At 38.9% G+C, this 17125-nt stretch overlaps 1 protein-coding gene and 1 long non-coding RNA gene across 4 annotated transcripts in view; one reads left to right on the forward strand and one right to left on the reverse strand.

Moving 5' to 3' along the window:
- Positions 1-7787, reverse strand: part of CASD1 (CAS1 domain containing 1) — a 49855-nt gene extending 42068 nt beyond the window's left edge. Inside the window, exon 1 of the mRNA XM_032402133.1 lies at positions 7215-7787. Coding sequence (XP_032258024.1) covers positions 7215-7782 — 568 coding nt within the window. The 5' untranslated portion in view covers positions 7783-7787. The remainder of the gene's footprint in view (positions 1-7214) is intronic.
- Positions 7240-17125, forward strand: part of LOC116631032 — a 62937-nt gene continuing 53051 nt past the window's right edge. For 2 of the 3 annotated variants that reach the window (XR_004299066.1, XR_004299067.1), the window contains exons 1-2: positions 7701-7788; positions 9864-9941. This is a non-coding gene — a long non-coding RNA (uncharacterized LOC116631032). Of the gene's footprint in view, positions 7327-7700; positions 7789-9863; positions 9942-17125 lie in introns of those variants that run through there. The other variant, XR_004299068.1, reaches the window with a different exon arrangement.

Genomic DNA, 17125 nt, shown 5'->3' on the forward strand with positions numbered 1-17125 from the left:
CTCTTTGAGATGAGAAAGTACAAAGTTTTCTATGCTTCACTATACCTTCTAGGTGGATATTACTCATCCACGAGGAGCACAGTAAATACCATTATATTCATATTCAAGAGGATAAAAGCCACTAATGGCAGATGCTTCACTGTAGAAGGGACTCCTAATTCTTAAATGCTATATCCACTGTTTCGGCAGTGCCTTCTGCTTCAGGTCCTTTTTCTAGGGACATCATCTCAAACTCAAACCAGCTTATATCTGCTGACCACTCCTAGTTGGGAAAGAAACGTTTAAGGAATAAAAGAGAAGACTTTGGAAATGGCTTCTTATTCAACTATTATAATGTATAATGCATTTGCACAACTGGAAATGCAGTAATGAAGATATTTTACAAACCTGCTCCCTGATTTTCACAACTCCCCTGTGAGGAAGTATGCTAGCCCTATTCTGTAAATGTGCAAACAGAAAAAGATTTATTCAAGAACTTCCTATTGAGCTTACTAAAATTGCATCCTGTTATAAGTTACAAAGATAAGTAAGACTTAAAACTATGTTATCTACAGGTGGCCAAAGGTACATGGTATCGGTGTCAATAACAAATGTAGATTTCATAGTTATTAATTCAGCCTCTCTGCTTCTCTTGATGTTCTTGCCTTCCTTTCCAATCATCAGTCAGCTCCTCCCAGTTTGCTTGAGGCTGTCACGATTTCATACAGAAAGTTCCACACCTGGGAAACCCCTCAGTCTTGTATAAACGGGACAGATGGTCACCATATTTCCTTTGGCCATTTTATTAGACATTAGCTTACATGACTCAAGGAGTTTAAAAGGGAGTTGGAGGCATTAAAAAAGTCCAAATATGTCAAATGGAAAAGGGAGAAATGAGATATTTAGAAAAACCATGGGGTTACAATAAAATATACGTATTATTTAAATTAATCACTAGTTCTTTATTAACAGTCACAAATATATTTGTTAAGGTCAGGAGAGAAACGCTACGGCACAAGAGTGGTACTGAACCATTTAGGGTGGGGATAGAGAACACCCAAAGATATTTCAAGTAGAACATCTCTTTTCTCAGCTGGTTATCCATTTATCTGGCCAACATACAGATAAAAGGTGATACAAATACAAGATAATGAAGGTGCTATTATTTCAGTGTTATAAATTCTAAAATAGAAGAGGAAGGAAAAGTGAAAATACTGCATTGTTGTGCTGGTAGAAAACTGGATAGGGAAAGCAAAATATCAATTATTAAAATTATGCAATTATATATGTAGCCTGTGCAGGTTTTTTTTTTTTTTATTTCAAAGATTTTTTAATAACATCTCTCTAAGGAAACTATAAATAATCAGTTCTTAATTCTTTCCAATTATTAAAAACTAATTCTAGTTCTAAAAAACAAAATTAAGCTACATAAATAATCAAGAAGGAGTAAAGAAAGGACTATAAGAACACACAATTAAGTTATTTTTCTAAAAACATCCTTCTGCTTCATTCTTTTATAATGGTTCTATACTAAAATCCTATTAAAAATCTAGTAAATGTTTAAAATTAGAACAAAAATTCCATATTTATAGCATTTCTACCTCTTTAAATACATCTATAAACCAAGCAAAAAGTTAGTAACATCTACTTTCTAAAAAACTTATAAGAAGTTGCAAATAACTAGGTATTAATTCTGTGGACTTTTTCTTCCTTTTCTTTCTTCCTTCTCCCTTCCTTTTGTTGTTGTTATTTGATTTTTGTTTTTTAATAGAACTTGAAACAGAAACACATCTTCAGTATGTGGGATTATGATATTTGTTAAGTATCTACAGGGTTTTCAATATGGTTTTATTAAGATGGAAGTACAATACCAACATCTTAAAATAACCAGTCTTTTCTCCACCAGAAAATGTGTTTAAAAATGCAAAGTTCTTTTTTTCCTCAATACTACTACTCACACATTGTTTTTTAGTAGTTCAGCTAGTGGGAAAAACAGCTCTGAACTGATGAATCCATATTAGAGCCCCCCCTCCCCCCGGCAAAACAGATTTGGAGTTGCCACTAACCACACTGTAAACATCATATTTTAGAAACCACTGGTCTTGGGATGCCTGGGTGGCTCAATCGGTTAAGTGTCTGCCTTCTGCTCAGGTCATGATCTCAGGGTGCTGGGATCGAGTCCCACATTGGTCTCCTTGCTCAGTGAGGAGCCTGTTTCTCCCTCTGCCTGCCGCTTCCCTGCTTGTGCTCTCTCTCTCTCTGACAATAAAATCTTTAAAAAAAAAAAATAGAAACTACTGGTCTTTCCAGGAAAGAAACTTTTAATTTGCTAATGAATGCTAGTTGATGATGACATTTCCTAATATATTTTATGACGCAAAGTTTTTTTTAAGTAATCCTTGTATCTGAAATCGATAGCCTCTTTATCATATTGGTTGAAGTTCCATCAGAAGATAGAAATTGTATCAGCTATTTTAATAGAGAGAATCTAATATAAAGAATTCTTAGAAAAGTAAAAGAACTGCTAATTAGACAATAAAAAAGGCAAGAGACTTTTCTTATACTTGTCTGAAAAATAATAAATAGTTGTGATAATAACTATTATAATCTGATGGTAAATAAATTAACCTAATCTAAAAAAGAAAACTCCCACAAAATTCCATACTCTAAAACAACTTCTCTTTTCCTGAGAAGTACTTTTGGACCAAATCACTAAATGTAATCTAGATGTTAAAATAAGTTGAAGTCCCACATCTTTATCATGTATACTAAGTATATACAAATATCTGCTGGCACATATTTCCCTTTCAAAATCCACCCAGAAAAACCCCAAATAAAAGAAAACAAAAAATCCCAGTCATTATTTTCATTTGTCTCATTTAATTTTGATAGCTAGTTTAAAACAACCAGTGTGAGATGCAAGTTGCCTAGTGCTCAGATAAATTAAGCTAGAAACACAATAAAAACAAAAAAACCACAAAAAACCACACACACAACTAAAGGGATAGAATTCTCTACTTCAGCTATCTCCAATACTAAGATTATCTAGATGAATGGCTGTCTTCAGTCTATTATTTTAACCATAAGCATTTTGGTTTGTCAATCTAAAGTCTCAGGTTTTTATGCATAATTTTTCTATACTAGAAAGATACTAAAAGCAAACAAAGTAAGTAAAAAGACAAACACGTGTTAAAAAAAAAAGCTGAAAAACAAAATATAACAAGTAAGGAAAACATCTAATGTGCTAAGTAAACCATAGCTTATATTTCCCTTTGAATAGAATACCTCTGGCATACTGCACCCTTAGACTGGCTGAATCATCCTACCAAAGCTATCTGTTTCTTACTACCAACCATGAAATATCCATAAAGTTTTTAACATGATTTGTGGAATATTTTGTTTGCCTAAAATTCAGCAAGGTCACACTTTGGTCTGTGTTGAAAAATCACTTTTAGGGGCACCTGGATGGCTCAGTTGGTTAAGTGTCTGCTTTTGGCTCAGGACATGATCCCAGAGTCCTGGGACTGAGCCCCACATTGGGCTCCCTGCTCAGTGGGGAGCCTACTTCTCCCTCTGCCTCTACCCCCCACCCCCCGGCTTGTGCTCTCTCTCTCTCTAATAAATAAATAAAATCTTAAAAAAAAAAAAGGAGAAAAAAGAAAAATCACCTTTTACATTTTTCATTTGACAAACTAGGAGTGCCTCTGTTACAGGTGGTGTCATATATCAGGATCTTTCTGGCAAAGAGAGAAAAGGCTAAGAGACCTACTGGCCTCTCGTCACAGAAATGATGTTTTTAATCTGTAATCACAATATTAATGGAAATTTTGTGATTTAGTAATGTTAGAGATTGAGAAAATTCAGAAGAAATATAATCGGATTATTATTTAAAATGTCATTCTATTTTATGTGAAAGTAATATTAATAAAAAAAACCCTCTATTTTCTGAAGTTGAGATCAGAACATACTATTAGAACATGAAATTCAATGAAAACCAAAAGAACCAAATGAAAGGAGAAAAATAGAAGGAAATAAGGATTTTGAAAATCTATTTATCCAATTATTGTTTATGGAGTTCCTTCTGTGTGTTAAGCTCGGATAATTTAAAGATGAATAAAATACCCTTGGAAGCTCACAGTTTGTGTGGGGAAGATGGATACAAATTATTATGATACAACATAAGTACGTACTAATTGCTATAGAAACACTAAATCCCTAATTCTTATTTCTGTGATGGTGACATTTGAATCAGACTCTGAAAGAAAAATCTGTACTTTCTTTTAAGGAGAGAGGTCACTGTGGGCAGAGAAAATCAGGTATCTGTGAGATATGTAAAAGGGCAAAGCATATTGTGACTGTGAGCCTGGAGTTTAGAAAGAAGGGAAAAGATAAACATAGGTAATAAAAAGTAAGCTGGTCAGATTTTGAAGTTTTACACATTCAACTTTTAGAAAATCATTTTATTTTAAAAAGAAAAGGAAAAACTCTTGACTGATACTGTGAGGTTGAATTAGTGTTTCTAAAGTATTTAATCCATGTCCCTCTGGAAAATGCTTTCTCACTCCATCTTCTATACATCACCACTGTCTAAGGAGCTCTGAGAAAGGCAGTCTATAACCTAATGGCATGAGGCAGACTAACTGGGTTGTAAATCCTAGCTCAATCACTGACTAATTGTGTGTCCTTAGGCAACTTAACCTCTCATGCCTCATCTTTAAAATGTAAATAATACCGTAATTCGCTGGATCTAAGACCACTGATTATAAGATACATCATTATTTTATGTAACACTAGGAAAAATGTTATCAATTAAACTTTGACATGCAATAAAGTTTTAAAAATTCATCCTGATAACAGAGAGATGTCAAAAATGGTGGTGGGGGGGTAGAATGGAGGATGAAATATGGTAATTTTAGCTACCTCACAGAATGGTTGTAAAGACAAAAGGAGTTCAAACATGTAAAACCCTTCGTAGCACAGCACCTGGCATATAATAAGTACTCAAAGTTAGCATGTAGTGTTTGCCAAGCCTTACTTTCTGCCATACGCAATTCTTTCTTTCCTTTCTATAGTTTGTAAAGCAAGAGATACTGAAGATATGTATTCAAACTGCATTCACTCTACCTTGCCTGAGGTGTCCGTACACCCACACACTGGAGATTTTAATATAAAGCATAAACCTCTGTAACTAATAGAAAGTCCTTTCTTATTCTAAAGATTTATGATACTGTGATGCAAGTGTAGGGTTATCTTTGTGTGAAGAGCATTACATTTCACGCAGTTTGACTCTGCCAAAGCATGAGGATGTCTAAAAACTTCTTGGTAGGATCATTATTCTTCCCAAACAGTGTCTGGCTCAAGTTCTTGACATTCAGTCTAAGCAAGTACACACACCAGGTGTACTGCTTCACGCTGAAGACACTGAAGCACCTACGGAAGCTGGTGACTAGCTTCTGGAGGAGGCTTTATAAACAACCCCAGATTGCTACACTGACTCATAAAGTTCCATCTGACATTCTGTTTTCCCTGCTGATGACAGATCTTGAAAGGATGAAATGTAGAATCTAACTATAATAATTAGTATCCAAGTTTATCAAAAGACAAAAGCACAATATAAAGTTAAAGGGAGGGGGACCAGAGATTTACCTTTAGCACGGTAGCACCACAGTTATAACATTTATCTTCACTACCTTCACATAGACAAGATCGAGTTAGGTTACTGTCATCTTATACCAAACTAACATAAAATGATTAATAGTAGTTAGGAAATTTTCTTCAAAACGACCACGAATTAATGCATCAACACTGCTGGTTTCACTTTACATATGAAAGTGTGACTTCTGTTAGAGCCACAGCCAATGAACCAAAGCCCAGCCAGATCATATGGCTGTGACCTATAGGAGGGTGAAAGAGAAAGGCCAAAGGGTATAAAGAATTTATCTTTTAAAATCGATTCAGTGCATTTATATACAGAACTATTCATCCAGTATGGTACTAAAGATTTTTAATCCTCAAGAATTGGAGAAAACAAAGCACCAAAATTGCTCAAAATATCCTACACTTTGAAAGATCTCCTGGGATGAGAACAGAGCTCAGATTCCAATACCCCATTTACTGGATATTTTGCCAAAGTGGGTGCGAAGTTAAATGGGAACAGCGTTAAATGTGCACCTGTCCATTACACATTACATCTTGACCAATTAATCTCATAGTCACCCAGAGCTCTCCAGATAATGGCTTCGATAATACTAAGAGCCAAAAATAAAAGATCCTATCATTAAGTTAACCTCAGCTTGTCAGCCTCTCTGCTAGTGGTATTTTAACAGAGAAAATTAAAAAAAAAAAATCAATCAACAAGGACAAGTAAATATCTCTTGATTACTGAAAGATAATTCGTTCTGAAATAAGGAGGTCATATTTCCTTTTCCCCTTTACACCAATTTCAAAACCCACATCGAAGGCCTCCTTTCAAACTGCTTCCGACGTAACTTCCTTGCCCACCTCGACTCCTGTCAACCCACAACTTTTCAAATAATCTGCCCCAGTGCCTTCACTTTGTACAAAGTGTGCAGCCAGAACCCTTGAAACGTTTCTGGATCACCGAGGCTGGGTGACACCTCCTCCATTTGGCCAAGGGCATCCTTTGCCAGCTGTCGCCCAGGCGGCAGAGGAAAAATGGGGCGGCCCTTGCCGCTGTCCAACAGCTCTGCTCTGCGGTACAGGGCAGAGGCCGGATTAAACAAAGGCTAAAGAGCCGGACCCCTAGGGCTCAGAATCGACGACCCCAACTCTGGCAAAGGGGCCCCTGGCGGGGGGGGCCTCCGCCTTCGGCGCCCCGGGCTGGCCCCCGAGGGTCCGACCTGGTGCACGCGAGGCCCGGGCCTGCCGCGGCTCCCCCGGCGCAGCTCGCGCAGGAGCCCGGACCCCGGCAGCAGCTCGCGCCAGGCCCGGGTCGGCTGCCCAGACCGCAGCGCAGGCGGCTCAGGGGCCCCAGGACCACGGGCCCTTCTCTAGGGGCGGCCCGCACTGGGGTCCGCTCAGTCGGCCAGGGGCGCCCGGCCCTTAGCCGGGGACACCTGGGGGCACGTGGGGGCACCGCCTCCCCCGCCGGCCCGGCGCGCGGGCGGGCGGGCGGACGCGTGAGCGTGGGCGTGTGTTGGGCGAGGGGGGCGGCCTCCAGCCGCCGCGTCGCCTCCTCCCCCCGGCCGGCCCAGGCAGGGGGAGGGCCCGCTCACCTCGGTAGCGGCGGGAGGCGAGGTGGCACGCTGCGAGGAGCAGCACGGCCACCAGCGCCAGCACCTTGGCGCTCCTCACGCTGAAGTAGTGGTTGATCTCCCGCTTGCCCAGGTTGTAGGCCAGAGCCGCCATCTTGGTTCCTCCATGACAACAGTGCGCGGCGGAGCGGGGAAGGGGCGCCGCACAGGGGCAGCACTGGGGCTGCCGCCGCCGCAGCCAGGCGAGGAGCCGCCGCCAGCCCCCGCGGCCGCCACCCGCGCCTCCCACCGGGGAGCCTGACCCCGCCGCCGCGGCGCCCCGGGCCTCCACCTGCCCCTCTTCGGCCGCGGCCGCCTCGGCGGCTTTACCCCAGCCTCGCCACCCCTGCTCGGCGGTGCCGGTTCCCCAGGCGCCCTGGACGCCTGTCTCCTCCCCTTCCTCCTCCTCCCCTTTAGCCTCCTGCCTTAATAGCGGCTGCGCCTGCGAGGGGGGTCCGGATGCCCAGTGCTCCGGGGTCACGGGCCCCAGACGGCTCTCCGGGGTCAGCGGGTCATGGGCGCCGGCGGGCGGCGGCAGCGGCAGGGACATGAGGATGTGAGTAGAGGGGACAAAGGGTCCAACCTCGCCCGAAAGCGAGCCCTGGGGCTTTCTCCTGTCTTTCTGGCCACTACCTGAGCCCAGGTTGGGGGCAACAGAACTACAGTTCCTGAAGAAAAGTACACGTTATTCCAACCCCCCCAACACACCCTTTCCGAGCTTTCTACCACCCCTGAACCTGCCCAGCTGCATGTGATATCACGGGGCTGATGGTCAACCTATCCAGTCATCTGGCTGATCTAGATGCTTGACAGGGTTGAAATTGCTGATAGCTCTAGCACCCAACCCACGAAGACCAGTCAACCCTTTAACTTACTTTCTTGGCCCATTTCTCTTGAAACTTAAAAAAAAAAAAAAAAAAAAAATCCTCAGTTGCCCAATTCCAGTGGGCACCGCGAAGTACAGAGTAGAAGGTACAGAATGAGCCTAGCTTAGTGTAGGTGTTGGGGGGAAAAGATCCTCACCCTTCATTTGTATTTACGTAAGGGTTAGCTAGGTGGATGCGCCAAACATTAAAAAGTGTGCTCGTGACAATCATTCCTGCTCCTAAAGTTGGTTAATATTTTGTGGCTATAGATAAAGCAAGTACGCTTTTGCTTCTATTAAGCGCTTGTTATCCCTCACCCAACTTTTTTTCTTTTTTTTTTTTTTTTGGTTTCTCCTGTGCTGCCCTCCAGATGGGAATGGTTATTTATATTGCTTTCCTATCTACTTGCCTTGTTTAAAGTGAGTCACTGGTTAGTTGGGGTGTTTTCAAGTATTCTTTACAACTTTCCCATTTAGCCATTCCTGAACTTGTGTTTATGAGCCCCTCTTAAAATTATAGAATGTTAGATTTGAAGGGACTATCGAGATCTTGTCATCCCAATTCTTTTCATCCAAGGACTCTTTTTATTATGTTTTCATCCGTGGACCCCATATCTTGAAAGATTTTGTCACTTAAATGAAATCACATACATCACTGTCATGGATGTAATGCTAATAAGCAATAAAGTTAAATAAGTGTACAAACACTAGGCACTGTTCCCTGGAAATGGTCGCTTAATTTTGGCTGTCACTCTTCTGATCCAAGGTTGATCACATGCTGGAGGAATTAAATCAGATATTGTAAAAACCAGATAAATAACTCTGCTAACAGCATATGGTCCGCCAATAACATCCTAGAAATTTCTATGATGTCATCAACAGCAAATTAGAATTTCTGATCAGCGTGTGATAACCAGTGTTAGCCCGCAGGGTTGATTTAATGCCTGCCAAAAGTAAAGAAACTTGACATTTTATTTAATTGCAATTTCCAGAAGGCTTTCTGAAATATTGTAAATAGCTTGTGGACTTCATTCTTCCTTACCCCTAGTTTAAAGCTAATCCCTCTCCCCTGCTCTAAATCTCTTCCTGTCCCCCTTTCTTGGGGTGTTGATGACTCCATCAGTCATCCCTATGTCAATCATCCTCTCTCTGTGTCTTCTTTAAACTCTCCCTCTCTCCTGGCTATTTCCCTTCCACCAATAAGTTTCTCATTTTAGTGAAATACATCCATGAACTCTCTGTTTCTGTGTGTTTACTTCTACAGCTCTCTTTTCTTCTCTGAACAAGTATCTAGAAAGAGTAGTTGACTTTGAGGTCTCCACTGGCTCCACTCCCATTCTCCCTTCTAAAAAGCTCTCAAATATACTGCCTCTGCTCTATCCCCTTGCTGTTGCCTTGGTTAAGGCATGATTTCTTGCCTGAATTTCCTATTCCTTTAACTCATCTTCCTCAATTCCGGCTCAAAAATCTAGTCTTACTGCTTCTCTGCCACACCTCTAACCAGACTGAACTTTTCAAAACTCAAATCTGATGATGTTAAAAACTAGATAGTGGCTCCATGTTCATTTGCCAACCCCTAAACCATCCAGAATGTTTACTAATGCTCTGCCAGTTACCTCACCCCCTAGTAATCTGATAAAAAGGGAAACCATCTGATAGGAACACTTTCAACTGTGCATTACTTAAAAACAAAAGCAAAAACAGAAACAACTACCACATTTATCCCTTTTCTTCTAACCAAATATCGATTTCTCATTTTACCACAGGAGGTCATGGGGATAAAGAGGACAGGAAAAGGAGACAAAATGGAGCAGCCAGAACAGTAGGAGGAGCACAATTTTGAGGTGAGAATCTTCTGGTCTAAACTGTTTCTGTTTCACTATATCCATTCATTAGTTTATATTGATCTAATTTTTTATTATGGTATAATTGACATAACATATTAATCTCAGGTGTGCAATGTAATGATTTGACATTTATATATAAAGTATTACAAGGTGATCACCACAATGATTCTAGTTAACATCAGTCACCGTACATAATTACAAAGATTTTTTTCTTGTGATGAAAACTTTTAAGATCTACTCTCTCAGCAACTTTGAAATACCCTATACAGTATTATTAACTATACTTCTTTTCTGATTTGAAAAATTCCTTCTTCCTCCACCAAAGCTGTCTCTTTCATCTGTGTCTTGGTATACCCCTATTTGAGAACTTGGTCTCGTAAGTTTCCCTTCTTTATTTCTACCTTCAATTTATCCCTCTTCACTGTTTGCCCTACATATAAGCTCAAATGTTTCCTATTTAAAGCGCCTTCCTTAATTCACTACACAATCTCTCTTCTCCCTATCGAACTTCTTGAAGGAACAATCTGATTTCTTTCTCTTTCTTTCTTTCTTTCGTTCTTTCTTTCTTTTTCTTTCTTTCCTTCCTTTTTTTTCTTTCTTTTGTTCTTTCTTTCCTTCCTTCCCTTCCTTTTCTTTCTTTCTTTTACTACTTATTGATTTTTAAGAACTTGAAAACTAACTTCTCCTATTACTTTACCACTTGTTCAAATGTCAGCCGCATCCTAACTGACCAAACCCAATGTCTCTATCCTAACTTTATCCTTCTTCCCTGCACAGCATTGTTGGAATATTTGCTTTCTTAAAATCTTTTCTTTTTGACTTCTGTGACACTACAGCCTTCTGTCTCCTTTCTCATGCATCTCCAAGAAGAATCCTCTTGCTTTTGCAAATCCTTATATGTAAGTACTTTTCAAAGTTTTCTTGTTTGCTTACTTTTCTTCTTGGGAAACCTACGTTACAAGTTGGCTTCAACTATCACATTGGATCCTGCATGCAACTTAGATTCCTCTCACATGCTCCAGACCTCATTCATATATCTCAGGGATAGCTTCATCGAGTCTCTCATGGTACCTCAGACTCAATGTGTCAGAAACCAGTTTTATTTTCCTTCCAAACCCATTCATCCTGTTATGTTTACCATTTAGGTTATTGACACCACTGTCCTTCAAGTCATGCCTGCTAATCTTTGACTCATCTTTCTCCTCTGCTTTATCTCAAGTATGGGTTTTCAGTTGGTTGTGTGATCACAGATGAGCCATTGGATAGTCAGAACAAAGTACTAAAACTTCTATTTATAGTGAATTCCTGTTACAAATGATTTTAAAAGATAATTTTGGTGACAAAAACAAACTTCACTTAACACCTCATGAAACAGATAGCTCCTTTCACAGAACTGCAAAATGTGGTGGAAGGCAAGGAATTTTAATTGGATAAAAAAAGAACCAAGGAAGAGAAAAAGAGACAATATCTAATTGGCTGGAGTCACACAGTCAACTTTGGGATGAGAAGAAACAAGGAAATAAGTATACAGCCCAGAGCTAGCTTGGCATTTGCGAATTGGCTCATTGCATTTCTGGTTAAGTGGGGGCATTTACAAGAGACACAAAACTTAGAAAAGTTTTGATTTGCTGATATGGCACCCCTGGGCAGGAATGCTTATCTTGGGCCTAAGAAGTTATTTCAATATTCCTAACTACAAGAAAATAAGGTTTTATTACTATTTCATATAAGTACTTCCCTTGTACCCTAACTTGGTCTATAGGTAGAGTCATGTCATGTGCACATGGAGAGGAATCCTGAGGGGAGTGTGGGAATTCACATTTGTGAAGAGATCAACAATGGCTCACTTATTTGTTGACTTTAAGCCGATTGTGCCTGTGAGCCTAACAAATGGATTCACAGATTGTATTATCTACTTTTACTTAAACTCACAAAATAGACGGTGACTTTAAAATTCCCTATGGTGAATGGGAGTTGAAGATGATTCTAATTTATAAAAGCACTAGCAAACAAGAATGTGTAGAATGGAATCTTCTGCTAATACAAGCTCTTCATCAACTACATCACATGTTTTTTAAAAAAAGTGTGCCTATTTATCATATACACACATATAGATATATCAGATATGTACATAGATTATGTATCATCCATGACATACACAGACATGGACAACTTAAATCTGTAAGAAATCAGAAAAAAATTTTGAAATTATCCAGATTATTTGAAATGAGAATTTACATTTGCTCATTGTAAACCACAGATCTTGCTATAAATCTGTGGTGCTTGGAGATGAGTTACTGCTAATACAAAGCCATGGAAATTAACAAGATGTTTAGAAATTAAGCATCCAAACATGAATTAAACCACTCTCTTTAAAAGCAAAAAAAGTTTGTGAGCATGTATGAATGTTTCAAATTACATGTATTATATTAGTTATATTAGCAGTACATTTTTTAGAACTATGCATTAGTTGGAGGAGTTCATGCTCCAATTTTAACGAATATTGAGTGCGCAGTCAAAAACCCCAAATCACTTACTTAGTGAATTACTGTATCCTTTTTATTCTGGTTTCCTCAAAGCTCTTTCCTTCTCCAGAATGCTCTGGTTCAGGCTTCAACCTGACCATTGCAATAGGTTCCTACTACTCCTTTTTCTGATATCTCACTTTTTCAATCTCTCTTTTTTTTTTTTTTTTTTGCCAATTGCTGCTAGAGTTACTTGTCTGAGGCTTATATTTGGTCTTGTCGTTTCCCTGCTTAAAAACTTTGGGGGTTTCCTGTCAGGACACAAAGAATTCCCAGCCTCTTATCGTGTTGAGGGTTGGCTGTGGTTTGGCCTAAACCACCAAGTCTTCCATTTAGCTCTCATTTCCTTCAACCATGCTAACCTACAAGCCAGGAACATAACATTTCTGTCACTTTTCTCCTCCTCGAACCTTTGTTTAAAACACCTTTTTCCCTGCACCTCGCATTCTACTTGTTTAAAGCCTGTCTTCTTTTTTCCCTACTTCAGCTTTATTGAGGTCTGATTGACAGAGACAGTTGTTTATATTTCGAGTGTTCAGTGTGCTGGTTTGATCTATGTAGTCTTTGAAATGATTACCATAATTTTCTCTTTTAAAGCCTGCTCCAGGGGCGCCTGGGTGGCTCAGTCTTTAGGCGTCTGCCTTCGACTTGGGTCATGATCCCGGCATCCTGGGATCGAGCCCCGCATTGGGCTCCCTGCTTCTCCTTCTCTCACTCCCCCTGCTTATGTTCCCTCTTTCACTGTCTCTGTCAAATAAATGAATAAAAATCTTAAAAAAAATAAATAAATAAAGCCTGCTCCATTTTACCTCTTCCATGAAGTAAGCCCATGGCTCCTGATGGGAATATAACTCTTTCCTTTCTCTGATTTCTCATAGTACTTTGTTTCTGTCTATGCTTAAGTATGCATCCAGCACAGGCACCATCCAATCAGAACAGATACCTTCTTTACTTGGGCATATTGTGTGTATGGGGAAATTATCAGCTCAGTCTTTTGGGATATATCCCACTGTGCTTTATAATCTATTCAGTTATTATGTTTATCTTTGTCTTCTTCATTCCCCTCCTTCTAGATTTTATGCATTGGGGCACAGGGAGTTAGTACTTTTTGTATTTTGTAGAGAGAACTTGTGAAAGACTTAGAAACGGTCCAAGATATTGTGGTTGTCTTCAATGGAAAAGTAGGCATTGTCCAGATTATCTGATTCTATCGGGTCTCTGAATCTTTTATTGTCTTTGAGTTATTTTACATTGCTCTAAGTTATATAATACTTATAGTAATGCAAATGGTTTTTGTCCATAGAAATGCAAATTGTATCTCATTGGGATTCAGTTGATTATTGCTCTGTGGATATTGAGCAGTTTTGAAGTTTTACATTTGTTAGGCAAATTTATTTTGCCATTCCTAATGCCATATATGTGTGGTTCTTTTAATTCTCCTTTGAACCAATTGTAGTATCTTCTGGTTCCTTCATTAATTAATGAATTAAATAAAGGCTTTGACACATGATCATTTTATATCTGTATGAAAGTCATGCTATATCCTCTTCTAAAAATTATCTTTTAATACATGAATATGCCTTGAACTTAATAAATATTAATGTTTCTTAAATCCAAATTAAAGGTCATTTAATGAAGAACACTGGAGAAAATTGAGACACTTTTCTTCTGAGAATTTTTGAGACCATGGGGTAGATAAATATTTTCCAAACTGAATTTTGGCTGTCTGAACAAGTGAATAATTTCCTACGATAGATTTAAAACTTGGCTTTTATCACAGTGAATTTGAATATTGGCCTTTGGATTCTTTGATCAAGTTGAGTGTACCTAAAACAAAACCCAAACATCCAGTTTGTCTTTACTCAAGTATTTGAAAACTGATACAAAAAGGAATAATAAATTCTAAAGTATTACTCAGTTACCTTATTATATGTTTTTAGTTGCATTTTTTTTAATCTGAAAGATTTCACCTTGAAAAAATTATCCAGAAATCTCAGTAATCATTTGGAAGTTGTATAAGGTAAAAGTTTCATACATGATGTAATAGTCTTAAATATAAGGAACACATCCTGCACCTTATGTTCACATCTGTCCTGTCTTCAGATTGGGAAATGTGTGAGAGTCACCCTCAGGTCTCTGAGGGTTTTTTTAATCTAAATTCTCTGCATATCCCAATTGTATTCTCTTTCTCCCACTTTTCCAGCTTCTCTTCTATCTCCTTTCCTTCTGCTCCAGTTGTGTTTCCAAATATCTGTACTTCTGAGAAAGCTCTTTACTACCTACCCTCAGTCTCGTTCACTTTACTGGTTTGGACAAAGGTGAAATCAGAGGAAATGAGAAAAAGGTGGACAGATTGGAGACAGACTTTAGAAGTAAAATAGACAGCACTTGCTGATGAGATTGTATGTGGGAGATGAGGAGGGAGAACCAAGTGTGACTTTTGTTTCTGGCTTGAGCAACTGGTGGCTTCAGGGATCATTTACAGACATGGTGAGACTGGGGTGGCAACAAGCTTGGGAAAGATTATCATAACATTGTTTTCAGTGTCTTCTTGTTTATACTGAAGTATGCTTAAAAATTAAAACCCAGAAAATACAGTACATACTAAATTTTCATGTGTGAAATTCTGCTGCACCCACCACTCTCAACACCTTTTCTTTAGGGCAGAAAAAATGCATCTCCCACTCCATTCCAAGTTGCACACTTTTTTTTTCAGGTGAAATCAACATTTTTTGTGTAAACATTTTTTAAAGATAAAGGGGGAGAGGGATGGTAGTGTAACAATTATTTTGCCCTAGGTCTTCCTCAAAGGCTAAGACAAATTCTCCTTTCTGTAGAAGTGTTGTTTAAATTAGCTGGAAATTCACAGTTCATTGCTTTTTAAAAGGCACCCTGTCCCTTAGGGAAGGAGAATATGAATATCTCCCACTGTTTCTAAGGTGAAGGATGTTAACCATTGATCAGATCAGAATGGAGCAACTTGAAGGGGAGAAAAAACTTCTAAATGACCTGCCTGGTTTCACAGCCTTCTGGCCCAAATGGTACTGACATTTTCATTAAGCAGGTTAAGGAAAACAATAGAGGTTAATTAACTTAACTTAGTGGTGTTTCAGCTGAAATGGCCGAAACTGCCCCAGGCCTCAGGTAAGTCTAATGTTGTTAGTAGCATCTTGGCCTTCCACTACTTTACACTGTATCACCTTTGAAGGTCTGTAAACAAATTAGAATCGCTTTTTGTGGGGGGCTGTGTAGCTCACAGGGATGTGTGAAAATGTATTAGGTAACGTCTGTAAAGCACTTTAAATGATTTATTCTTGAGCCAGTTTTTCCTAAGGGATACTTTGTCTCACACCCTTCTAATTGCCTTCTAGCTGGATGAGAAAGAGCAATCTTCAACTAAACACTTAGTGGGTTGCAGGAGATGACTCATAGATCTTTTACTCTATGCACACAGAACATATACTTATATTTCCCATCATGAAATTCTGCCTTTTTAACTAGCATATTTTTCTTTTTGGTGACATTTAGATATAATTTTTGGTTTGCAGAAGTGGCAGGTATGACTTTGTGGTTGTTAGGAAAAAAGTTTTTACTACGGGGGTAGAATAATGTAAAAAGAGCGGAGGTTTTGAAAGAATATTCAGGGTTTGACACCTGGCTTCACCATTTACTAGCTAAATAATGTGGCAAATCATTTTGCCTGTTGAACTTCAACTTTCTTACTTGTAAAATGAAGATAATAATACCTATCACTCAAGGTTGTTTTTATGACTAAATGAGTAATGTATAGTTTTTGACACTTAGGTGATGCTCAATAAAAGATTCTTCTTTCAAAGTTCATTGTCACTGGTAAATTCACAAGCAATTGTTCTTCAATTTGCTCTCTACCAGTCAATATCTACCACTTAAGGTATATGTCACAGAGCCCAGGTGTTTAATAGAAAATAGTCAAGCACAGATACATTCCTTTAGATAATTAAATAATACTTGATTTAATCTGTTAAGCGGTACCCCAGTATGTTCTTGAAAGGTCCTGCCACCCACCTTTTTGCTTTATTTCCAAGTTTTAAATAATTTTGCTTAACAATCCATTCTTGATCATAAATAACCTTTAGAGATTATTTTTGATCGCTCACACACACGCAAACACACGTCTGGTTTCATTATGTTTGTTTACATAGTTCAGCAAAAGGTATTAACTAACCATATGTGCCTCCTTGAGCATTCAGTATTGAGCAACTATACAGGGCAAAGAACTAAATTCTGCTGAATAATTTCATTAAGGGATATAGGATTCAATCATTTAAAAGCATTTTTTTTTTCCCTATCCCAAGATTAAGAAAATCTACCCACCAAGATTTCATCTTCATTGCTTATAGATTCCGGAGAACTCCTTTCTACTTGAAGTCCCAAATACGCTGCAGTTCCTGGCCAGCCAGTGAGTGATGCTGCCTATGACCTGTGAGGCTTTAACCATAAAACAGATACCAGACCAGTGTTCTTGGGTGGTACCTGGTTTGTGGTTTCTTTCTTTTACACATAAAGTACACTTGCTCCTTAATGATGGAATTTTCATAGCTGATTAAATATCACTTATTTTCAAATATGACTCTCAGGACCTTGTGTGACAGCATCACAATTGAAGACAGTAAAACT

Source organism: Phoca vitulina, unplaced genomic scaffold, assembly GCF_004348235.1.
Source record: "Phoca vitulina isolate PV1807 unplaced genomic scaffold, GSC_HSeal_1.0 scaffold4, whole genome shotgun sequence".
NCBI lineage: Eukaryota > Metazoa > Chordata > Mammalia > Carnivora > Phocidae > Phoca > Phoca vitulina.